At 42.8% G+C, this 26805-nt stretch overlaps 1 protein-coding gene across 1 annotated transcript in view; it reads left to right on the top strand.

Moving 5' to 3' along the window:
- The window catches only part of LOC135198437 (lipid droplet-regulating VLDL assembly factor AUP1-like), a 61775-nt gene extending 43357 nt beyond the window's left edge, over nt 1-18418 (top strand). Inside the window, exons 7-8 of the mRNA XM_064225984.1 lie at nt 2639-2777; nt 17863-18418. Coding sequence (XP_064082054.1) covers nt 2639-2777; nt 17863-18272 — 549 coding nt within the window. The 3' untranslated portion in view covers nt 18273-18418. The remainder of the gene's footprint in view (nt 1-2638; nt 2778-17862) is intronic.
- The last annotated feature ends 8387 nt before the right edge of the window (nt 18419-26805 follow it).

Raw genomic sequence — 26805 nt, 5'->3', positions numbered from 1 at the left:
AGGAAAGCAGTAGCAGTAGGACGCCCTTCTTTGGGACTGGACGGGACTAGACGTATATGCCTTTCCCCCGTTCAAGATCCTAGGGGAAGTAATAAGAAAATTCGCGGCATCAGAGGGAACGAGGATGACTCTCATCGCCCCCTTCTGGCCAGCGACCGACTGGTTCACAGAGGTCATGTCCTTTCTTGTAGACTTTCCGAGGACTCTGCCTCCAAGGATAGATCTACTCAAACAGCCCCACTTCGAGAGGTATCACAAAAACCTTCCCCCGCTCTGAGTCTGACTGCGTTCAGACTATCCAGAAGTTGGCCAGAGCTAGGGGTTTTTTCAAGACCAGTGGCGAAAGCAATCGCAACGGCAAGAAGACCTTCTTCTATTGCCGTATACCAATCCAAGTGGGCTGTTTTCCGGAGCTGGTGCAGGAAGAAAGACATTTCCCTCCACCTCTACCTCTGTGAGCCAGATCGCAGACTTCCTTCTCTACTTGAGAAATGAAGTTCGCTTAGCGGTGCCTACGATAAAAGGCTACAGAAGTGTGTTTTCTGTAGTCTTTAGGCATAGAGGACTGGACTTAGCCAACAACAGAGACCTTCATGATTTTCTTAAGTCTTTCGAGACTTCGAAGGTACCTCAACCAAGAGTCCCTTCTTGGAATTTAGACATTGTTCTAAAGTTTTTGATGTCCAGTAATTTTGAACCTCTCAACTTAGCTTCGCTTAGAAACCTTACAAGGAAGACACTTTTTCTAACTGCTCTGGCGACGGCGAAGAGAGTTAGTGAGATCCAGGCTATAAGCAAGCATGTTGGGTTTAAGAACTCTGATGCGGTTTGTTCTTTAAGCCCTATGTTCTTAGCAAAGAACGAAAACCCGTCCAACCCTTGGCCCAAGACATTTGAAATCAAGGGTTTGACAGAGATCGTGGGTAATGAGCCAGAGAGAGTCCTGTGCCCTGTCAGGGCTCGCAAATTCTATTTAGACAGAACGAAGGACTGTAGAGGACCTTCGGGCAACTTGTGGTGCTCGGTTAAGAAGCCCGATCTTCCCATGTCAAAGAACGCGCTTTCTTTCTTCTTGAGAGACACCATTAAGGAAGCTCATTCCACATGTAGTGATAGTGACATGAAGCTTTTGAAAGTGAATGCCCACGAGGTGAGGGCTATTTCGACCTCGATAGCCTTTTTCACAGAAATATGGCACTCAGTGACATTTTGAGTGCCACATATTGGCGGAGCAACTCGGTGTTCGCTTCACACTACCTGCGGGAGGTGAAAGCGACATACGAACATTGCTCGTCGCTTGGACCATACGTCGCTGCGGACACGTTTGGGGGCAGGAGGTAGCACTCATCCTTTCCTTTAGTGGTTAGATGAGCTTTTAATTGTGTGTGTGGTTGTGGGGTTGACCGCCCGAGGCGGATCTCCCTTCTTTAGTCTAGTTTAGTGCGGTATACCTTTGGTAGACTAGGCCAGGTGGTTTTTTACTTCGTTGCCCTCATTGTATGGTCAGTGGTCTAGTCACATCGTGGTCACGCCCCCAGTTGACAGATCATCTTGAGTGCACAGCTATATAGGTCTACCTTGCTGGCAACTCTAATAGCACAAGCAGACTTTACGCGGCAGTAACCACGAAGTCAGCTATGCTAACAGGTAAGGAATCAAGATATCATTTATCTGCATATATATGTTTTCCTAAAATCTTCTATTCTGTCTACTCCCACCACCAAAGGTGGGATTCAGCTATATATATCTGACAGGTAAGTTTCATGAACAAAAATGATATTGTAATGATACAATTAAGTTTGTTCATACTTACCTGGCAGATATATATAATTAAGTACCCACCCACCTCCCCTCAGGAGACAGTGGAAAATAATTATGAGTAGAAAATGGGAATGATTCCTGATACCCGCCTCCCAGCGGCGGGAATGGGTACTAACCACCTGACTCCCACTACGTGTGTCGTAAGTTTTTTAATTTCTGTCGGACTTCGGAAAATACAGCTATATATATATCGCCAGGTAAGTATGAACAAACTTAATTGTATCATTACAATATCATTTTTTAGTAGCTAAAATAAACGAATTTATTAATGGAATTATTATTTTTTATTTTGTATATTAGAGTTTAAGATCAGTAACATTTCTTGAGGAGAAAGAGAGAGAGAAACTGGTCTTCACAATAACAATAGTTCAGTATAATAGTACAGTTTAGTCTGAAAGTGAAGTAATTGATATTTTGAAGTTTTGTTTTTTCATTAAAGGGGAGGGAGAGAGAGAGAGAGAGAGAGAGAGAGAGAGAGAGAGAGAGAGAGAGAGAGAGAGAGAGAGAGAGAATGTGTTTATGTACGTTGGTAAGCTGTTTTGTGATTTTGCATGATTTTAATTTAGCATTTTATTAATGTTTTGCTGTTTAGATTAGTATTAATATTTGAAAATCAGTAATTCATTTTTTATCATAAAAATTATATTCAGTCATGAAAATAAATCAAAATACCATAATGATTGAATGTTGCTCTATGAAAAAGTTCGCAACTTAGTTTATTTTCTGCGATATTGGGAGATAAGTTGCACAGAAAACCCTGTGACTAACTAGTAGGGACCTGCTGTATATGACTGTGGTACCATTTTTTCTTCTCTAGGTAGAGTATATGAAAAGACTGGCACGAGAGGCTGCAGCCAGCAGTAATCCTTTACTCAGCCCAGAAGTACACATAATGGCTCAACAGGTGCAAGAAGTACTTCCTCATATTTCACTGGACCAAATTAAGCGTGATATAGGTATGGATATTTAATTTGTTTGAATATACTTCAATTAATACTTTAAGAATTAAAAATGTTTATAGTAAATATTATTTTGTTCATGCCACTTACCTGACAGATATATATATAGCTGTATTTTCTGAAGCTGTATTTTCTGAAGTCCGACAGAATTTCAAAACTCGCGGCACACGCAGTGGGCGGCCAGGTGGTAGTACCCATTCCCGCCGCTGGGAGGCGGATATCAGGAACCATTCCCATTTTCTATTCATATTTTTTTCTGTCGCCGGTCGGTAAACTACTGTTTACAGACCTCCGCCCAGGATTTTTTTGGATTTGACTCACATTTAAGTATCTGATTGACTTTTGGTATTGATTTTGGATTGTTGGATTGGCATACGCGATAGTGGACCGTTTTTTGACTTTGGATTGGCTTTGCTGTAAACGTGATGTCTGAATCAAGTGCAGTGAGTTTCAGAGTGTGTGTGAGGAGTGATTGTAAGGTGAGGCTACCGAAATCATCGGTAGACCCCCACACTGTATGTATGAGTTGTAGGGGGCATATTTGTTTGATGGATGATCGGTGCAATGAATGTGATGGATTGGCCGATGATGATTGGAGGGTGTATGATTCCTATCGGCGCAAATTAGAACGCGATAGGATCAGGAGGTCTTCCTCCAGGAGTGGTTCTACCAAAGGTAAGGGTGATAATATTTCTCCTGTAATAACACCTGTAGATTTTGCATCTCCTAAACCTGTCTTGCCTTCGGGCCCTGAATCTGTGTCGGGAGAAGGTAATGCTCTCTCTCTTATTTTGGAGTCTCTACGTACTCTAGAGACCAAAGTGAAAGCCTTGGAAACTGGCTCAGTGTAAGTGCGTGATCGTGCCCCTAGTGTTGTGGAGGGGGCGTCAGATCGGCCCCATAATGCCTCTAGGCCTAGACCTCTATCGGACTCCCAGGAATCAGGGAGGGGGTATGTTGAAAGCCGCAAGAGGGTTACGGGGGCTCCCCACCGATCTGGCGTCCCTTTGGCAGGCTTTGTTGCTAAGTCCCAGGCTGTCAAGGAGCGCGCACGGGCGCGCATCCTTAAGGACTGCTTTTCGTATCCCCGAAGCGTCCGCCACCCCGGCGCAAAGGGGTGGAGCACTCGGAGAGACTCTCGTCCGCTGAAAAGGACGTTTTGTGTTGAACGCTGGGTTGCGCGCACAGGCGCGTATCCCTGAGAAGCAGGTAACTGTACCTGTGAGAAGGAAGGAGGCGTCCCCTCGCCCCTCGTCTTCTCGCAGGATCAGCCCTGCTCCCTCTGTTCGTTCCTCTCCAACGAAGAACATTCTTTTGTCCCTTCAGGACCACCTATCGACGCTTATGGCTCAGAGGACTCGCCCAGCAGCAGTCGAGCCTAAGCGGAGGAAGGACCTTAGACTGCCTGTTAAGAGGACGAAGCAGTCTCTTTCGCCGATTGCGTCTCGTTCGGCGATTCGCCGATCTCGTTCGTCCGCTAAGAAGACAGGTCGTCAGGACGCTTTCGTTCCCTCTCGACGTCATGAGCAGGCTGCTTGCCGTGATTTTCGGGAGGACGCTCAGGACGCTTTTGAGTGCAATCAGGACGCTTTTTAAGACGCTCGGCAGGACGCTTTTCAGGACGCTTCGGGGGACTCCGGCCAAGAAGAAGACGTACACCAGGACACTGGGTTGCGCGCACAGGCGCGTATACCTGAGAAAATGTCTACCTTTTCATTGAGGAAACGTAAGGACGCTTCTCTTGCAAGTGAGGCTGCCTCGGGCGTCGCTAAGGACGCTCATCGACGTCAGGACGCTCTGCCTCCTTCGAGCGGTAAACGCCACAAAGAAGACAGCCTAGATAAGACTTCTACCAGTAAACATCGGGGGTCTTTGATTAAGGCAAGACCCGATAGACGTACGCCCTCTCCGGAGAGGCGGTCTCCTCTTCCGATTAGAGAAGGAGAGTTGAGTAGTCCTGCTGACTCTGTTGAAGAGGAACCTTCTGCTGCCTCTTCAATCTCGGACTATAAAGTTCTTGTGCGGCTGTTGCGTTCGTCCTTCGAGGACAAGTTCCAGCCTGCAGCTCCCAAGTCTCCTCCTTCGCAGTTTTCATCCTCTAAGACTTGTAAGACCCCGGAGTTTGTCGAGATGAAGACTTCGCTCTCTACTAAGCGGGCATTCAAGAAACTCCAGGACTGGATGGAACGAAGGAAGGATCAAGGCAAGACAACTTTCGCCCTTCCTCCCGCTAGACTCAGCGGTAAAGGAGGTATGTGGTATGAAACCAAAGAAGACGTGGGTGTGAGAATCCCTTCTTCAGCACAAGGGGATTTCTCCAGCTTGGTGGATTCTCAGAGGAGGTCCCTTTTATCCACTGCTAAAGTGACCTGGACCCCTACGGAGACGGACCATCATTTGAAGGGGCTGCTCCGGACTCTGAAGTATTCAACTTCCTAGACTGGTGCTTGGGAGTTCTGGATCTGCAATCGAGAAGCCCAGAGTCTCTCAGTCTGGGGGGAGCGGTCCAGCGTGCTATCATGCATGGACAAGCCGTCAGGGATTGGTTCAGAGGAGCTGGTCTCTCATTTTGGGACGGCCTTCTTGAAGAAGAGAGCTTTGCTGTGTAATTTCACAGCTCGATCAGTTACTCCAGCTCAGAAAGCGGAGCTGCTCTTTTCTCCTATTACGAACCATCTCTTCCCCCAGACTTTGGTTAAGGACCTGGCAAGCAGTTTGCAAGAAAAGGCAACGCAGGACCTTTTAGCCCAGTCCTCGAGACGTCCGGCAGTTCCTTCCACTTCTTCGGCTTTTGTACGACCGCCGAAGAAGGTTAAGCCCTTTCGTGGGGCTCCTCCCTCGAGAGCAGCTCCTCGAGGGAGAGGGCTTGCAAGAGGAAGAGCTTCTTTCAAACCAAAGCCTTCCAAGTGAGACGCCAGTCGGAGTCAGACTGAAGTTCTTTGCGGGAGCATGGAGAGAGAGAGACACGGACCCTTGGTCCCTCAAGATCGTGGAGCAGGGGTACAAGATCCCCTTTTTAGATCTTCCTCCTCTTTCTACGACTCCCAGAGACCTTTCTTCATCCTATCAGGGAGAAAAGAAACAAGATTTTATTCAATCTTCTACAACAAATGATCGAAAAAAGAGCGGTGGAACAAGTTGCGGACCTGGGGTCTCCAGGCTTTTACAACAGGATTTTCCTAGTACCAAAGCAGTCGTCAGGATGGCGTCCAGTCCTAGATGTAAGCAGGCTCAATCTTTTCGTGGAAAAGACCAAATTCACGATGAAGACGCCTCATTCTGTTCTGGGAGCCTTGAGACCGGGCGACTGGATGGTGTCCTTAGACCTGCAGGACGCGTACTTTCACATCCCGATCCACCCTCTTTCAAGGAAGTACCTAAATTCGTCTTGGGCAAAAAGTGTGGCAGTTCAGCAGTCTTTGTTTCGCGGCTGACCACGGACTCCAATGGTGTTCACCGTAGTCATGAAAAATGTGGCGAGGTGGCTACACTCTTCAGGGATAAGAGTTTCCCTTTACCTCGACGACTGGCTTATCAGAGCTTCGTCGAGAGAGAAGTGTCTGAAGGACTTGCAGTTCACGTTAGCCCTAGCGAAGTCCCTGGGACTTCTTGTCAACCTCGAAAAGTCGCATCTGACCCCGACACAGTCCATCGTGTATCTGGGGATTCAGATGGATTCAGTGGCTTTTCGAGCGTTTCCGTCCCAGGAACGTCAGCGGCTAGGATTAGAGAAGATCTCGGCCTTCTTGGGGAAGGAAACTTGCTTGGCGAGGGAATGGATGAGTTTGCTGGGCACCATTTCATCGCTAGAAAGGTTTGTTTCCTTGGAAGACTGCACCTCAGACCTCTCCAGGTTTTCCTTGCGGACGAGTGGAAGGTCAAGGACGATCTCAATGCGATCTTGAGAATATCGCAATCCAATAAAGAGCCATCTAAGATGGTGGTTCGACCCACAGAAAACTACAGGAGGGCTTGTCCCTAAGTCTTCTGAGCCCCGACCTGGTGTTGTTCTCAGACGCTTCCATCGCGGGCTGGGGAGCAACACTAGGAGGGGAGGAAGTGTCAGGCTCCTGGAGAGGGGAACAGGTAGCCTGGCACATAAATGTCAAAGAGCTAGCAGCAATCTTTCTGTCGCTGCAGTTCTTCGAAGGGAGTTTGACGAACAAGATCGTTCAAGTAAACTCCGACAATACCACAGCACTCGCTTATTTGAAGAATCAGGGAGGAACACACTCCAGAACTTTGTTTCACCTAGCGAAGGAGATTCTGCTGTGGGCGAAAAGAAGAAAGGTTACGATCCTGACGAGGTTCATTGCAGGAGTGCAAAACGTCAGGGCCGACCTTCTCAGTCGTCGGGAACAAATCTTACCGACGGAATGGACCTTAAACAAAGACGTGTGTCGAGACCTTTGGAAGTTGTGGGGACGTCCTCTGGTCGACTTATTCGCGACGTCGAGGACGAAGAGGCTTCCTCTGTATTGCTCCCCGGTCCTAGATCCAGAAGCAATCGCTGTGGACGCGTTGCTATGGAGTTGGACGGGCCTAGACCTGTATGCCTTCCCGCCATTCAAGATCATGGGGGAAGTCATGAGGAAGTTTGCGGCTTCAGAAGGGACGAGGTTGACCCTGATCGCCCCGATGTGGCCAGCGAGAGAATGGTTCACAGAGGTCATTTCTTTCCTTGTAGACTTTCCAAGGACGTTGCCCTGGAGGAAAGATCTACTCAAACAGCCTCACTTCGAAAGGTATCACCAAAACCTCTCCGCTCTGGGTCTGACTGCGTTCAGACTATCGAAAAGTTGGCCAGAGCGAGAGGTTTTTCGAAAGCAGCTGCGAGAGCAATCGCAAATGCAAGACGTGCATCTACAAGAGCTGTATACCAATCGAAGTGGGCTTCCTTCAGGGCATGGTGTAAAAAGGAGGGAGTTTCCTCTTCCACGACCTCTGTGAACCAGATAGCCGATTTTCTGCTCTTTCTCAGGAATGTGCAGAAATTAGCAGTCCCTACCATTAAGGGATATAAGAGCATGTTGTCAGCGGTTTTTAGGCACAGAGGCCTGGACCTTTCGGACAACAAAGATATCCATGATCTCTTAAAATCTTTTGAGACTTCGAAGATTCCCCAAACGAGACCGCCTTCATGGAACCTTGACGTAGTTCTTAGGTCTTAATGTCAAGTCCTTTTGAACCTCTTCAAGCAGCGTCTCTTCGGAACTTGACAAGGAAGGCTCTTTTCCTAACTTCTCTGGCGACGGTGAAGAGAGTTAGTGAAATACAAGCTTTTAGTCATCTAGTGGGATTCAAAGGAGACAACGCTGTCTGCTCTTTGAGCCCAACTTTCTTGGCAAAGAATGAAAATCCTTCTAACCCCTTGGCCGAAAAGCTTCGAGATCAAGGGTATGTCAAGTCTGGTGGGCCAAGAACCAGAGAGAGCCCTGTGCCCTGTCAGGGCTCTCAAGTTCTATGTGCATAGAACAAAAGAGGTAAGAGGTCCCTCAGGTAATCTCTGGTGCTCTGTGAAGAGACCAGAATTACCTTTATCTAAGAATGCTGTGCTTTCTTTCTGAGGGACGTCATTAAAGAGGCTCATTCATCTTGCCAGAAGACTGATTTGAGCCTCTTACGAGTGAAAGCTCACGAAGTTAGAGCTGTCGCTACCTCTCTTGCCTTCCAAAAGAACATGTCAATCAAGGACATTCTTGATGGCACCTTTTGGAGGAGCAACTCTGTCTTCGCCTCACATTACCTAAGGGATGTGAGAACGATTTATGACGACTGTAATTCTCTTGGGCCATACGTTTCTGCAGACACAGTCTTGGGGGCTGGAGGTAGCTCTTTCCCTATCCCTTAGTTAGGTTTAGGTTAGTTTTTATTGTTGTGTTTTTAGGTTGTGGTGAGTCTTGTGTGAAGATCTCCCATCCCTTAGTTTAGTGTTCAAGGGGTCTTTGGATAGTTGGTCAGGTGGTGGTCAGTTGCTTCGTTGCCCTCATATGTATGGCTCGATGGTCTTGTCACGTTGAGGTCACGTCCCCGTTGACAGATCATCCAGAGCGCACCAGCACTACAGGTCTCCACCTGGCTGGCAACTCTGATTAAGCAAAAGCAGGCTTAAGTGACAGTAATCACAGAGTCTACTTTGCTAACAGTGAGGAACCAAGATATACATCATCTACTTAATTTAAGTTTCCATACAAATCCTATTCTGTCCTCTTCGCCCACCATCCGAAGGTGGGATTCAGCTATATATATATCTGTCAGGTAAGTGGCATGAACAAAATGTTATTGTTATAGTACAATTAAGTTTGTTCATACTTACCTGGCAGATATATATAATTAAAGTGCCCACCCTCCTCCCCTCAGGAGACAGTGGCATTAATAAAATATGAATAGAAAATGGGAATGGTTCCTGATATCCGCCTCCCAGCGGCGGGAATGGGTACTACCACCTGGCCGCCCACTGCGTGTGCCGCGAGTTTTGAAATTCTGTCGGACTTCAGAAAATACAGCTATATATATATATCTGCTAGGTAAGTATGAACAAACTTAATTGTATTATAACAATAACATTTTCATGTACGTAACTTATCAAATAATTACATAGCTATAGTTTCTAACTTCCAGGTTAATTCACGGGAACCAGCCCGAGAAGAACCTTTGTTAAGTTCAGAGGTCTGGTTAAACTAATCTATTATCCCCTGTCCTTCTAACTTGCACAGCAGCCATTTATTTAAAAATTGCAATAGCACTTCAATAGGTTAGTGTAGGGGACAAGCCCCACCCATTTAACGGATGTGGTGGAAGGACTTAGCTGATGGTGTCATTAGGTTTCTGACGCTCACACAATCAACAACGTCAAGCTTGCTGCAGCTTTGTCCAGTTTTTTTTTTATGCTCGCTGGAAGTCGGTGAAGTTTTGTTGCTTTTGTGTAGCCTTCAAGCTTTTGTCTGCTTTCTGAATTAGGTATGTCTGATTCAAGTGCTTCTAGTTTTTGCTGTTATAGCAAAGGATGTAGAACTAGACTGACTTAAGTTTTGTTATGATTCACAAACTATGTGGAGTAAATGTAGAGGGCAGGTATGTTCTAAGGAGAATACTTGTGATGAGCGCAACAATTAGGATGAGGGGAAGTGGAAGGTTCTTGAATCTCACCTTAATAAGCTTGAAAAGGATAAGAAGAGAAAAGCGACTTCTTAGTCTAGAGTCTTCCCCTGAGCGTAAGTCAGGTTGTAGTCTTGCTATTCCTTCTTCCCCTGTTCCCACTTTTTCTCCTATTCCCAGCTCTCCTACCATCAATCCAAAACTTACCCCTAGAGAGAGACGGGGATCTGGTGTAGGCTTTTCTCGGTCTTCGGGCTCGGCAGCTGAGTCAAGAGTTTCTTTGAGATTTGCTGATTCAGGAGCCGAGAGTGCTCAGTCCTCCGATGAGAGCCAAGAACCCAGCACTTTGGCTCGGGGCTCTGCCTCAAAACGTAGTACAGTGGTACCTCAAGATACGAAATTAATCCATTCCGAGGCGGCTTTCGTATCATGAGTTTTTCGTATCTTGAACCACATTTTACATGTAAAATGGCTAATCCATTCCAAGCCCTCCAAAAACACCCTAGTAAATTTCATAATAAAGCTAAATTGACCTATAAACAATGGAATAACAACAACAATTTGGACCATTCAATACCTAACTTAATACGTACTAGTAGTACTAATATGTATGTACCTGTAAATAAAGTGTATTAGTGTACATGGTATACAAGAAATACTGTACGTACATACGTATGTATGTAGTAAAATGTGGAAGCTTACCATTCGAGTGAGGCTATCTCTGAAAGCGGCGACAGAGGAGGAGGACAAACGGCAGAAAACTTCTTAAAGCACGTACATTTAACTTTACGAAACACATAAAAAAATGTCGGGAAAACTTAAACTAAACTTTACAAAATACATTACCAAAACTGTAACACTTGACTTTACAAAAAACTTAAAATTAAATTTTTTTTTTTTTTAAATAAAAAAAAATTCTTTAATTGATTTGTACTTTTTTTTTTTTTTTTTTTTTTTTCTTTCTTATCTCTCACCACTTTCAACTTTGTTTTTTCGTAGTATCACTTGGTTCTTCCTTTTTGCTTACTCCTACTAAAGGCCTCTTTAAAAAATAACTATCCAAGGAATATTGCTTCTGCCTGCTTTTGACAATGTTCCTGAAACGACTCAGGCAAACGTCATCGAACTGTGCAAGCATACAACCTGTGTAAGCCTTTTTGGGGTGTCTCTTTTCTACGAATGTTTGAACCTTATGAAAAGCAGCTAGAACAGCCTTAATTTCTGCCGTTGTCATAGCGCCGTTGTCCTCCTCTCCGCCGCTGCTAGAGAACTCTTCTTGAACAACATTATGTTGCATGGCCTCCAACTTCTCCAAGTCATCCGTCGTAAGCTCCTCTTGACGTCGTCCTCGTCGACGACCAGCCCCATGGACTTGCTGAGTGCAACAATCTCGTCAAGATCTGGTTGCGAAACAGTTTCAGGATCGTCAACTGTTCCTGAATCTGCAGCACCAGCTTCGCCCATGTCAAATACCTCAAAGTCTCGGGCGGATTCAGCATCAGGCCAGAATTTCTACCACAGAGAATTCAAGGTTTGCCTCGAAACCTCTTGCCAAGCTTGGTCGATGAGTCGGATGCATATGACAACATCGAAATGCTCCTTCCAAAATTCACGCAAGGTGAGGTTTGTGGTATCGGTGATGTCCAAACATCTCTTGAAAAAATGTTTTGTATACAGCTTCTTGAAGTTCGATATCACTTACTGGTCCATGGGCTGGAGGAGAGGGGTGGTGTTAGGCGGAAGATAGAGAACCTTGATAAACGAATACTCCGCTAGGATATCTTCCTCGAAGCCAGGAGGGTGAGCAGGGCCATTGTCCAACACCAGGAGACATTTCAGAGGGAGGCGCTTCTCTTCCAAGAATTTCTTCACGGTCGGGCCAAAACACAGATTTACCCACTTGGTAAACAAAAGTCTCATTACCCAGGCTTTCGCATTAGCCCCCCACATCACTGGAAGCTTCTCCTTAAACACTTTGTGGGCCTTGAAGGCTCGAGGAGTCTCGGAATGATACACAAGTAGGGGCTTCACCTTACAATCCCCACTGGCGTTGGAACAAAGTGCGAGCGTAAGCCTGTCTTTCATAGGCATGCCCGGGTAGCTTCTTCTCTTCCTGTGTGATGTACGTTCGACGAGGCATTTTTTTCCAAAAAAGGCCAGTCTCATCACAGTTGAAGACTTGCTGAGAACTGTAGCCTTTGTTGAACGTCATCTCGTAGAACTTTTTAAAGGCTTCTGCCGCTTTCGCATCCAAGCTGGCCGCCTCCCCATGCCGCACCACCGAATGGATGCCAGTCCGTTTACAGAATTTTTCGAACCACACGTGAGAAGCCTTGAACTCTGGTGTTGGCGTCGATGTCCCTTCACCTCCGTCGTCTTCGGCCTGGGCAATCAAATCGCTGAAAATAGCGCTGGCCTTGTGGCAGATTGCCGTCTCCGTTATCGTATCGCCAGCGATTTCTTTGTCTTTTATCCAGACAAGAAGCAGCCTTTCCACCTCATTGTTCACATGGCTCCTCTTGCTGGACAAAATAGTCACGCCCTTGGAAGGTGTAGCTGCTTTGATGACATCCTTCTGCTTAAAGATGGTGCCTATTGTCGACGGATTTCGGCTGTATTCCTTGGCGATCACACTCAATCGCATACCAGCTTCATAATTTTTAATTATCTCCATCTTCGTCTCCAAAGAAAGCATCTTCTTCTTTCCGTGAACTTCAACTTTCTTGAGACCCATGACTACGTATATACTGTACGTAATTGAGTTGTGTAGCACGTATACGTATGAAGTAAAGTTCTCACACAACACGATAAAGTAATACTACAACGAAATCACTAACGAATTTACCTTAATAAACGAAATCGTATAGAACGAACAAATTCCGCGTGCTTACGATACCAATGATGCCACGAAGTGGCCGAAAAAGCACAACGCTACATAGGTGTATGATGGGATCATGAGAGAGATGCTGACCAATAGGAGAGCAGGATCTTATGGCAGTGACTAGCATCAGGAACCAATGGGAGAGAGGGAGGATGGTGGCGAGTCTATTAATTTAAAATTGTTATCGGTGGTCTGGGCGAATCTCAGACTTTACAGCAACAACCTTTCGTATCTTGAACAATTTTCATATGTAGAGCCACAAAAATCTTCATATTTGCTTTCGTATCTCGAGTTTTTCGTAAGTTGAGCCTTTCGTATCTCGAGGTACTACTGTACTGTGCCTACTTCTGCTCAGATCTCTCTGGACTTTCGAATAGAGGTCATCCATAGAACCTTCACATTCCATGGAAGACTCGAGTACACGAACCTCCAAGAAGGCGAACGTTCCTCAATCAACCAGTCCACACTTTGGTTCAGGTACGTGAGAGAGAACAGAGTCTAAGTGGGCAGGTGCTTCCCCTACCCCTTGTGCTACTTACCTGAGTATGTTTCAAGGGTCCTGTGAAGGTATTGTAGACTCAAGGGTCTGCTCACCAGGAGCGGCAACGAGAAGGTCCCCCTTACAATCATATGCTGTTCTGATGAGGTTCTCCCACCTGCAGGGAGAGTATCGAGAGAGGACTGCAGATTGGAAGGACCTAAGAGTCCTCTTCCCCATGATTCAGATTCTCTCGAAATACAGGACCTATGCTGAGATCATAGCAGCAACCTCCATCAATCGTCCTTCAGTCCCCGAAGGTTTCTGGGGACCCTAGAAGGAACCCAGAGCCTCCTTAGGCTTGCCATTGTCCTCGCTTGTGGAGGGGTTATTAGATCAGGTTAATTATCTTCTCTCTGGGGAAGAGAGATCCCTTCGATCGAATGAACCGTTCAGCCAAGCTGCTTTCCCCTCCTCTGCCTCACCAGAAGAGGTTTAAGTGCTCTCTACAGAGCCACTGCCAATGAAACAGATCAGTCTGACTTGGTTTGCTTAGTTGTGGTCTTTCACTGCAGCATCTTGGAACAGAGGATGTAGCCCTCATGCAACAGGAAGTAGCGACCCCAGAAGCAACTGTTATGGCAGCCTTCCAAGCAGTCGCCTGGGTAGACCTGTGGTCCCTCAAAGTGTCCAAGATCGTGGCCTCAGAGGGATGCATAAACCCGTCAGGGGACTCAACATTCAAGAGACTGTGCCAATCTGATGGTGGGCGATCTCCTACCTGGCCCATCAGACGGCAACTTGTGGGCCAACTTGGTGTTGAAGAGGAGGGACACCATCCTCTCTCAGGTCTCCAAGCATGTAGGCCTGGACTCAGCTTTGGCTCTTCGGAATGGACCAGTACAGGGTTTTTCCTCCCTCTTTTCACGAGAAGAGGTAAGTGCTGTGGTGGACAAATGCATGTTGATGCTAACAACTGACATGTGCACCAGGTAGTAACAAAGACCTTCGGGTCTTTGCATGTTGCTACAGCCCGACCTTCTGGTCCACTTAGCTGTTCATCACCCCTGAAGAAGTCCCAGGGACAACCCAGTCTCCTCCTGCCCCTGCCAAGAAACATACACAGTTTCACCCCTTTCCCCCAACCCTTTCAACCCATGAGGAAAGGATCCAAGGGAAAGAAGAAGGGAACAAAACCCTAGGGTTGGTGTTCCCTCCACGAGCTGTCACCTGTGGGGGTACATGGCATTGACATGAAGCAGAGACATGGGTAGTGGATGTCTTTCAGGAAGCATAACTTCTTCCCTTCAAGTTTCGTTCTTCCATCACCAACTCTCTGGTCTGATTCCAGTCTTACATTCTTGGCTCACAACGATTCTGATAAAACATGCTGTAGAAGTCGTGACAGATTGATCCCAAGGCTTTTACAGTCTAATCTTTCCGGTCAAGAAAGAATCAGGAGGTGGAGGCCAGTCATTGATCTCTCTACCTTGAACCGATTTGTTCACCAGACTCAGCTCAAGATGGAAATGTCATGGTCTGTGCTTGCATCCATCAGGAAGAATGATTTCATGCTTATGATGAACTTGAAGGATGCGTATTTCCAGGTAACCATTCATCAGTCATCTTGCAAGTACCTTCGATATGTCCTCAGGAGGACAGCACGTAGTATTCCAACTCAGGGTTCTACTTTGTTTTGGCCTCTTGACCACTCCCCAGGTGTTCACACGATAGTTCTCCTTTGTGTCAGCTTGGGCCCATTCGCACAGGATACATTTGGTGAGGTATCTCGATGATTGATTAGTCTTGGTGAAGTCTCATCTAATTGCTCAAAGACAGGAATCGCTTTCTCGAGTTTTGCCGCGACTAGTGGTTGTAGTTAATCTCTAGAAATCCAATCCCATACCCAAGCAGAGGATAAAGTACCTGGACATGCTGATATAGACACAGCAGTAGTAAGGGTCTACCCCTGGTGACTTTCGCATCAGCAGGTTCAGGGAAACGTCGCAAAAGTTCCTTTCATAGCAAGAACAATCGGCACAGCAGTAGCAAGTTGTTCTTGGTTACGTGTCGTCTTTGGAGAGCTGGTCCCTCACGGGTGGCTTCGCCTTTGCTCTCTCCAGTGGAGAATGAAGGAGTTCTGGTCTCTGGCATGGGGTTCTCCTATTGTTTCCCATCCCCCTCTTGCAGGAAGTGAGTCAGGACTCAGCCTGGTGGCTGGACAACAGGAACCTCTAAATAGGAGTGTCTCTAAACGCTTCCCCTCTTGAGATGCTTCTATTCTTGGATGCTTTGCCCAAGGGATAGGTGCACACCTGAACGCCTTCCAACACCCATGGGGCAACCTGGACGTTTATGCCTTTCCATCACCAAGGGTCTCAGAATGACCCTGGTGGTTCCCGAGTGGCCACATACCCCCTGGTATCTGCACCTGCTGCCTTTTCTCGTTGAGGCACCAAGAGAGGTTCCCCCCCCTGGCACTAGCTCCTGCGTCAGCCACATAAAGAACGGTTCCATCAGTCCGTGAAGTTGCTCGCACTTCATGGCTGGAGGCTATCCGGCATCTCTTGCAAACAAGAAGCTTTTCTCACTGTGCATCGACAGATATATCAGGATATTTACAAGAATCCTCTGCTGCAGAAATGGGCCATTTTCTGTGGTTGGTGTCATGAATGGGGTCTCTCTAGTCAGAGCCACTGTTCAGCAGGGAGCAGACTTCCTCGTCTTCCATTGCGAGAGAAGCTCCTCTCTGTCTCACCAATTAAGGGCTATAGGGCCAGGCCACCTAGGTTTAGTCCTATGCTTGAGAGATGTGGATATCTCCTCGTTGCTTGAGATATCCCAGCTCATGAAGAGCTTCGAAAGGTCTTGCCCTCCCAGGGAATTCTGGCCCCTGCGTGGGATGTAACTCTTGTACTCAAGAGCCTGACTAGATCACCATACGCGCCCTTATGAGAGTCATCAGACAGGGAACTAACTCTCAAGACTGTCTCCCTGCTAGCCCTGGCATCGGTGAAGAGAACAGGCAAACTACATGGACTTTCTTTCATTGTTAAACACTGAGGGGATGAGGATTGGTTACTTTTGATTTCATCCTGGATTTTGTAGCAGACTCAGAATTAAGCGATCCCTGACACCAGATTTGAGTCGTTACGATCCCCTCCCTAGTGGACTTTGTTGATAATGATCCAGACGAGATGCTATTGTGTTGATAATGATCCAGATGAGATGTTATTGTGTCCTGTTAGGGTGCTGCGGTGCTATCTGAAGAAGACTTGACATCTCGGGTCTGAGTGTCAACGTTGGACTCTTCGTTAGCACTGGCTCGAACAAGAAAGAAGTTTGTGAGACAATCAGATTGGCGTACTCCCCTTCAGGCAAGGACTTCTCCAATACGTTATGCACAAGAGCTCACAAAGTCAGGGGCAGTAGTCAGTCTCTCATGTTCAGAAAGAATCTGTCTGTTCCTGAGGTTCTGAGGGTGGGGGTGTGGTCATGCCAGACCACCTTCACCTCCTACCTGTTGGATATTGCCCACAAGTCCATGGACACTTTTCCTTGGGTCATGTGGTGGCTGCTTAACAAGTTGTATAGCATACCCAGCTCCTCTAAGAGGACAGGTAACATTTTGCCTAAGGTGTGTGGTAGCAATTGAGAGTGTATTGAGTGACTGGTCCTCTTCCCCTCCCTCTTGAACACCCTCCTGTGGTGAGTTGTCAAGCTGTCACAAGCTTGAACGGGCATTGATGCAAGTGAGTGTATACAACAGAGCTTCAGTTTTTAATTTCTTAGATTTTATAGAAGCAAACCCTTCCCTCTCTCTATAACAAGGAGAGAGAGGAACAGACAATGTGAATCCATTGCTTTGAATGGCCTTATCATTGTCATCGACAAGATTCTATCTACGTACACTTTCATCTCAAATGATGTTAGTTTTACACCCATCTATTCCAGAAAGAGCCAGAAGTCTGACAGTCAGACATATAGTTCCTATGCACACCATATTCATTTGTCAGAGGTAAGGTCTTCTTTACTTAATCTTTCAACCAGGAAGAAGACCTAGGTGTGGCGAACTACCAGTTAGTTGATAGACTTATTCAGCTTCCTCCCTCTAAGAATTAACTTCCTATATAAAGACCGAAAGTCTTCATACTTAATGCCCACCTCATACCAACCCTCAAGCTGACACAATTACCTGGGCCAAAAGTAAAGGGATGCTCCATCAACCGGGCAGCCCTCCCACCCAGTCATTAGGTAATTAACTACCATACCACCTTGTTAAAAGTTTAACTGTCGATTTCCAGCTTTGCTGAATAGTAATTCTTATATAAAAACCTCAGGTTTGTATAGTTAGGAAAAGTGCAAATTACTTTCAAAATTATTTCATTATGAAAATATCTTTCCCTTCTATTTAATGACTGACCTATTCTGTAAGTTGTTTAGTATAAATGCATAGTAGTAGTATAGGCTGTAATTGTCATTAAATCCTGTATAATTCTGTAAAGTATCATATCTTTTGCATAGTTTCCTGACTTGTGTAATAAGGAAAAAATCATTAAGGGTTTTACGGTGCTGTATATACTTTTTTGTATTTATGAAAGATATAAGTTTTCTGTACTTTTCAGTGCGTACACAAAATGTGGACATCACAATTACCAACTTTTTGGAAGGAAATATTCCAGAGCCCATCCCTGAGCCTCAGCCACTGAGTCCAAATCCAGTTGCCACAACCAGTCAGTTGAGCCACTCCTCTTCTTCCTCCCCCTCATCTTCCTCCATCAGCATCAGTAAGACCACCACACAACCCTCCACTTCACTGGGTGGTGCACCAAGTGTTTCAAAGGCCACATTAGAAACTAGCAGCCTAACTGGAACTTTAAAACAGGCTGGCTCTCTGAGCACAGCAGCAGAATGTTTTGGGAAGTCAGCTGCTGAAAGAATGACTTCTTTCCAGGCAAGAAAAGAACAACTCATACAAAATGCGAGAAGAAAATATATAGAAAAGCATGGTTTACAGTTGCCTGAGAGTTGCTGATGAACTTACCAGTACTTAATTCATTTTGGTTCTTTTGTTTCTTTTATAACAAAGAGACTTGCATTGTATAGTGTCGTTGCAGAAAGACGAGCTGTACAAGCATTTTACTTAATCCATTTAGGATTTATGAGAAACAATTGTGTCGAGTGTTCATCCAACGTTCTGTGATTATTTTCCTTTTCCTCTTTATTTTATTTTGGGGGCCGGGGAGGTTCAGTGATTTTTTCCTCTATTCAAACTCCATTTTGGTGAATTTGAAGGGTCATGTAAAAGTACAAGAGTTAATAAAAAGGTTGAAAATGCAGATGTTTTCCTTAATTTTTTCTTTAATATACAGTAAAGTATAAAAAAAAATACCATGAATAGATCAAAGGAAAAGGAAATGTTTCAATGCTGTGACAATTTTTTTTTTTTATGAAATTCGTAAGCACAGTATTTTGTAGTGCTTGAAATGGTAACATGCTAACTTCTGCAACTGTGCTGCACCAGTTTAAAATTGTAAGGCACTATAAATTTGTAAATCTACAGTGTTGGGATTTATTTTAATATGTAGAATTTATGAAGCAAACATTTTTAAGGTTCTCAGTGCTTACATTTTAAGGAATTAATTTATTAGTTTCCAAACGTTTTTTTTAATGCCTAAATTTTTGTTGAGAGGTCCATCTGTAAAAGCCCCCACCACCATGTGTGGGCTACACATATTAAGCATAGCTGTATTTAAATGGTTTTTATTCTGTGTTATCCCTATTGAATCCTAAGACCACATCATATGATATTTTGCCCTCAAAGTCAAGTTTCGATATTTTCTATTGGGATCCCAACCATCTAAAACACACCTCCAGAATCTCAGGTTTATAGTTGGTGTGGCTGTTGATTCACCTGTTCTAAAATTATGATTTTTACAAGGTTTAATGTCTCTTTGGTGTATACCCTTTGTGTGGTTTTTTAACAACTATGAGAAAAGAAAAATTGTTTTTGGTGAATTATTCTATTAAATATTTAATTCCTTTTGCTATGGAGGATAAAAAATATGAGACTACGTATAATTGTATTATTCCATCATTATTTTATTATTAGATACATCATCATTGTGAAGTTCGAGATTGTCTAATGACTTCAGAATATAATAGATTGTGGTAGCAAATGAATTTATTTTTTCTTTTTTTCTGTCATCCCAAAAATTTCACAGGAGATCCTGTCTTATTTTACTGATTGTAATTACTGTCACTGCCATGTGTGATATTATACTGTACATTAAAGATCTTCACCATTTTCTCCAACAACTGTTAGAGCCTCAAGCCCTCTGAATCTTGGACTTCTGACATTGTTTCAGAAATGTCATTTAACAAGGAATTATTAAAAGACCTATACACTGGTCTTTATTTTTTCATGTTGATTAGCAATTCCTAAGTTTTCTTGTGATACGTGATTTGACGTTTTCATTGTGATATGTGGTTATAGTCCTTGGTTTGGTAGTAGAAATTTTATTTAGAAAATATTTAAGTAGCTGGGGTTGTCCATAGTCTCCAAATGTTATTTTAGATATTATTTGTTTATACTACTCTATTGTAAACAGTATGCAAACTGACATTGCACGTTTTAAACAAGTATACATGCGAGCAAGGAACACATGCATGGCACACACTAAATGGCTCTCAAGGTTTCAAGTATCATATCTCTAGCCACCAGCTACTTGGTTTTCTGCCTTTTACTTTTCTCTTTGGTCTCTTCTAATTAGGATGTTCAGCTTTTGTAACTTTCTCATTCAGATTTCCACATATCAACTAGGAACTAATTGTTACGGTGACCCTTGGGAGAACTTAGAAATGTGAATGCTCTCTCAAAACTTTTGTGGAACAATACTTAAACATGAAATGACCACAGTTAATACTTTTCTAACCTGTGGTTTGTGAGCAACTTTTCAGACTGTCCCAACAAAAGTGTCATCGCCACTGGGATTTCATCAGTATGAGATATTGGAGTTGAACTCATCAAATCTGTTTATAGTGTATTACATAAAAAGATTATGCCTTGTAGAAAACAGCAAGCAAGAAAAAGGATTTTTTTTTTTGTAACTCAGCAGAGTCATTGGGTTAAGGGTGCTTTCACTGTATTTGAATAACCTGGATAGACCACACCTAACTCTTGATGTTATTTGTTCCAGAAACTGCAAACACAATTCTCACCTTATTTTTTATGCATTTTACTCTTACAAATATACAGCCACCACCCTTTGTACAAACAAGGTACATTCTGGCTGGCCGTTTATATGTTGAATTGCGTTGGTTATTATACTCCCTATTTAAGTACAGTATGTATGATATAAAATCATAAAATCAATACAGTACTGTACATTTTTTCTTCCTAAAACACAATACACTGTACATAGAGTACAGTATTTACAGAATAGGTGTGCAAAACAAAATTTGAACTTAAAGGTAGCAATGGAGGGCACTCTTGTTTATTTGTATCTGAATGTTTGTAAGTTGAATGTTCGTGAGTAGGGTGGTGTCTGTAGTACCATTCAAGTGAGCAAGTAACTCATATGTGCTGTTCCCTCAAATAAAAAATGCAACTTTCATTACTTGGATATGTTCGCTGGTGTTCAAAGTTTTTAAAGAACTGATATCTTATGCCGTGTGGCAGCATAAGGTATTGCCAATTTTGAAATTGTACTAATAACATTTACTGACCAAGAAAAAATTGAATGCTTATGAAAATCCTTGAGCATGGAATTTGTAGTGCAGTACGTCATTGCCATTATGAATTGTGTGGGTCAGTTTTTAGTACCTTGCCTTTCATTTGAGAAACCTAGGTTTATTCCCAATGTGCGAGTCATCTTTTCCATCTTTTCTTATACTCTCTTTGCTTGAACTTCTTCCATTATTGTATAATTGTATGCTGCAGTACTGTATGTATATAGATTTTTTTTCACATCACTGCAAGGTTGAATTTTTGAAGTAGTGTTGGTCTAAACTGGTAAATGTCCTGTTACTATACCATTAATGCATGGTGAAAAGCATTGATATGATAAGAACCATTGTTCTGTTTTAATGGAAAGGTTTTATAATAAAGAATTACAGAATAAGGGGGTAACATTGTCAAGTTGACCCAGGATGGTTTTTGAAATTTTTTGATAACATAAGGAAAAGGTTTGCCCAAGGAAAGGGTTGTTAAGTTGCAGTTTTATGAGTAAAGGAATAATTTGGTACACACATCAACTTAGAGGAAGCAAACAGTAAAATTGAGAACCGATTGACTCGTGTATACTGCCAATTAAGTAGTTTAGTCAGGCCCTTGCTGTGCGTTCCCAAGTGACGCACATAAAGAGTTCCTTGTGAAAAAAGGGTGTACATTTGAGTGAGGTGGTTGAAAGAATTTGGGCATTTCAGTTAGAAGAGTTATAAGAGAATGGGCAAAATGAATAAGGTAGAAAGGAGGGCAGAATGGGGTTAAAATGACACTTGCCAAAATCCTCTAGTACTGCATATACACCATAAGGCATACTTAGGAGAAATAATTAAGATGTGATGTTGAGAATAATGAGTATTATTATTATTGTAAAAGGTAACTTGAGTGATTATGAGTTTACAGTATGTTAAAAGGAAAACAACTTGATACATCCATAGTTAAGAATGTGGTTTCAGTATTTTGACAAAATGTCTTCTTGAGGTGGATGTTATAAATCTTAAGTTAATAAATATTTCAGTAGATGGAATGATGAGAAAATATATACGAACGTATGTTATGTCCAATTTTTGGAATACATATGATGAGGGGTTGGAAATGGATGAAGGAATATTTCAAGAATGTGGATGATTCGGTGCATTTGGTGTTGTGAGAGAAGCTTCTTTTTTGGGGGGAAATACATTTGATATAAGACTAAAAATGAAGCTAAGTGCTAGTTAGGGTAAAGTTAAGGGGGGTGAATAGATGCCCCCCCAAAAAAGGGATTTTAGAAATAACGCTAAACGGACTTATTTCACGGAGCGACACGGCCGAGCCCAGAAAAACATGAGTGCTGAATTCTGGAAAAATTAAAGGGACTGATTTATACATGCGTATAGAAAGCAGTTTTAAAATCCTCTAAACCCTGTAAAGGGATATTGGTGTTGGTGCACCTAACTTGGTGCTCTGTAGGTATTACTAAAGAGAGTGTAAATCTGGTCAGGAATAAGTATGAAAATTGTTCAACAACGGTTCGATGTGAAGTGGGAGACTGGGTAGGATTCAGTGTACAGGTAGGCCTCCACCAAGGGTCAGCCTTAAGCCCATTCTTATTCACAGATGATGGATTTTTGTGTGGAACTGATGATGGAGAACTAAATATTAAAGCGGAGGGATGGAGGAACTGTCTGGAGGAGAGGGGTCAGCGAATAAATAAAATCAAGACTTGGAATGTGCTGTGAATTTGAGGAAGCAGAAAGAGAAAGAAGAGTAGATCTTGAGATTGATTTTCATAAGTTAGAAGAGGTGGAAAGTTTTAAATATCTGTGGTCTGTGATCCGAAATACAGGAGACCTTGACCGGAAGGCTACTCAGGGTGGAGTAACTAGAGAAAGGGGTGCTGTGTGATCGTAGGATGCCGGTAAGATTAAAGAGCAGGATCCACCACCAGGTTGTGAGACCTGCAATGCAGTACTCGTCCGAAACGTTGGCAACAAAGAAGAGATATGAGAACTGGATTGACGAGGCTGAGATGATGTCGAGATGGCAATGTGAACTTACTAGAACGGATAAAGTTAGGAACGAACATGTTAGAGGCACTCTCAAAATAGCACCAGCTTCAAACAAGGTGAGGGAAAGTAGACTGAGATGGTATGAACATATAAAGAGACGAGAGGAAGAAGTATACCGAGATGGTATGGATATTTAAAGAGACGAGAGGAAGAAGTATACCGAGATGGTATGGATATAGAAAGAGACTAGAGGAAGACCACCCGATAAGGCGCCTCAGTGGTATGATCGGTATGGTCTTAACTTACCACCTCGGGCATTCCATTGAGGTGTTAGAGATGTGTCTTCCTGGTGATAGAAATTCACACTCGATGTGATTTGGAAGTCGCGTAAAGCCGTTGGTCCCGTTGCTGAATAACCTCTAGTTCCATGCAACGTAAAAACACCATACAAAAAAACCACTCGATAGGGAAGATGATGGAGATGGGACTATCAGGTGGGAGAAGGTTGGGTAGACTGAGGAGAAATATGAGGGAGTTGGGATTGAGCGATGAGGAGGCACTGGAACGAGGGAGATGGAAGAATGTGTTGAGAACCATTACAACGACCCTAAATAGGAACAAGCTTGTAGAGAAAGAAAATGCAGCTCCCCTATGACTGCACGCCCTTTTCAGTATCTTACTTTACCTCCATTCCACTTCCTTTTTTCACTCTTGCTATCCAACCACTCAAACTCCCCCCCCACCACCAAATTCCCCTTATCACTGTCTTCAGCACTGAATTGCCGAAACTGATATGACGCTTAAATTGCATTCCTCAAATCAATAATTATCAAAGCAGTTTAATCAGGTTTCACTTATTTTCTTTACCTATAGTCAGGTGAGTAAAGACAAATTAAGACGAGCTCTAAGACTGACCTATGGAACATCAGACAGAAGTCAAGACGCTTGTCTGCTCCTCTGCTGTTGGATGCTAAAATAAATGTAAAAGTATAGTGCTCTTAATCCCCACTGCCAAATGGTGAGTTACAAAACTTAAATGCACTGTTAAGTCACTATGGTTTAAATCTAAATGAATCGTTGTCATTTCGAATAGGTCCAACCTCTATTCATTTCCAAGGTTATTTTAGATGCAATATGAGGCTTAAAGGTACGTTTTCTGTATAGCTCTAAAGCATTCGTAGGTATGGCTGAAGAGTGTTTGCAGCATACTTTCGTACCAGAGCTGCAATCACTTTTTAGCCTAGTAAATTACCTCCAGTCATGCTTTCTTCTATCTTGCTGTCCGACTTCACACCACATCAATTCCCTCTTTCGCTTCAAGAAGCAATGGCTGAAAGTGGTCTATGGCTATACAGCCCAAATTTTTGGAATCATTCCTTTGAGTACCACACTAATGCAATGTTGAAATTCTAGTGGGCAGCTGCACATGGCCCTCCCGCCAAATATTTAAACTTCTCGAAATGCCAGCTTTGAAACTGATCAGAAAATGTATTGTTTACAATGCCAGGAAACGTGAGAATGGTAAGCTCTTCCAAATTTGTGACTGGACAACTGTAATAAGTTATTTATTCATGGATATTCAGAGTTCATAAAGATTTAAATAAAAATTTAAGGTCAATTTGAATTGTGTAAATTAGAATCTGGCTTATATGATGTATGCTGATATGACATTCTTGACAAGGTGAGTGAAAATATAAGTTGCAAGACTGATTATATTTCGGTACTGCAGTTTCTGCTGTACAATTAATGAAAGAAAACAGTATTTTTTCCCTTTCATATAAATATATAAGAGAAGACAACGATAAAGCAAGTGTAACTAATTATATTATATACTGGTAAGAACCGAGTTAGATCTATCTCACCATATCCTGTTGAGAAAGTCGCTCTTGTCACTAACCAGTTTTTTGTCTCTTGATAAACAGCCAAATTCCGTATTATGATCTCAACAAAACAATTTGGGTTTCTAAGCCATGTAGGTAGGTAATACAATTATAGTAGCCCGGATGACATTATTTTAACAAGCAGCAAGAATTCCAAGCAGTGGAAAAATTCAAGAATGACCTGTTTCTTGGTAAAGAAATTATACAATTAATTGAATTTTAATAAGCTTTTTGAATAAGAACAATATTACAAAAATCAGCAACTGACTGTAGTACTATACAAACGGTTTTTTATGACAACTGTTAAAAGGCCGAAGAAATTTCTGCTATACCCTATTGTGACTCTGTTCCTACCTACCAGGTAATGGGGAGTAGAATCCTATTGTTTGTATACTAATTTCACTTTCGTTTATTAGATGGTAATGATAAGATACAGTGATATTTTTTCTTATTTCCTTTTTTGCGAGGGGAATCCCGTCAGGGGACAAAATCCCATATTCTTCTCATTTCAATTTGTTGTAATTTCTTATTTCGGTAAGTGTAAAGAGATTAATAGAGTAAGAATAATAGATATGTTCAAAGTTTTTCATTGGAATTTTCTCGCCACCTCCCAACAAATAGCCTGCCTGCCAAGGATCGAGGCCACGCAAGGATCCCCAAACTTCCTTCATAAGTGTGTTGACGTAATAAAAAGGTAGGCCTTCTCTCTCGACTTAATTCTGCACAAGATCCATTATGGCAAACCTATTGAAAAGAGTTGAAACCTCAGGTGCATCAACAGAGTATTCATGAATTTCCATTGCTCTTGGTACGTGGAGAGCGGCTGTGATTTTCTTGCGTTTTCATTTTCATCGGTGTTCTGATACATTGTATGTGTTGAACGAACAGTTATCATTATAATGCTCTATGTTTGCTGTTGTATGGCCATTTTCCATATGAAAAACACGTAGTCTCAAGTTTCTTGATGATAAACCAAATTTCTTACGGCGCCAATAAAAAGTAGTAAATTATCAATAGAGAAGTATGCAGAGTGCATTTTTAAATTGCAACATATTTTAATATCGCCATCATGATATCTGTTTATTATTTTATTTGGCATACTTCTCTAATGTTTTTACGCTGTTTCGCCGTGTTTAGTAGTGGCCACTCAGGTATCAAATGTCCCTAAAAGTGCATTTGATCACATTTGATCCAAGAGCGGCTAACTAAACACGATAAAAGATATTTGGTCGCCCAGGTAGACTGCCTCCTATGGTAGCACCTAACAATTTACTGTTTCATTGGTAAAATAGGAATAACAGGTGGATATGAGATATCTGCGCAAATCAGCTGCTGGGAGAGAATATGTATTATGTTGCCTCTCGAATAAAAGCATCAAATCCTACATATCGTACGTTTCAAGTTGCAGGTCGGTGCTTTTCATTATGCACCTTTTTAAGCATATTAAAGTTTGATCAATCTTTCTTTTATTGTTGATGGATAGCCATTATTTTATTTGGAATAAGCTCTCCACTTCTTTAATTACGGACTGAATCAAATATGGCAGTGAGATGCGTTTTACGTATATAATGAGTTATACAATAATAAGTGTTATATCTGTACGTATATACAAATCAATGAAAAAATAATATCAAAATACGCACTTTATTGTACAAAACTATTTTTTTATGGGAAGAAATTTTTTATCTCCATAACATCTTCAGGAAATAGGTACATAGTTGCGGTCTGAAAAGAATCAGATCCTGTTATATGTAAAACTCTATCTGTATATGTTAGTAGATAAAAATAACAATCACATAGATATTATACTGCACAAAGTATGTTTTATGGGAATAGATAACGTTATTTACGTAAATTACGTGAATTCTTTTTTTAAAAAAATTCCAAAAGATGCTGTATAAAGAGAATCAGATCCTATTATATAGAGCTATCGGTAGACACTACCAATTTCAAGACGTCTATACAGAACAACAA

The sequence above is a fragment of the Macrobrachium nipponense genome, chromosome 22 (assembly GCF_015104395.2).
Source record: "Macrobrachium nipponense isolate FS-2020 chromosome 22, ASM1510439v2, whole genome shotgun sequence".
In the NCBI taxonomy this organism is placed as follows: domain Eukaryota; kingdom Metazoa; phylum Arthropoda; class Malacostraca; order Decapoda; family Palaemonidae; genus Macrobrachium; species Macrobrachium nipponense.
Note: the sequence above shows the minus strand (reverse complement) of the source record. Positions and strands in the feature narration are given on the sequence as shown.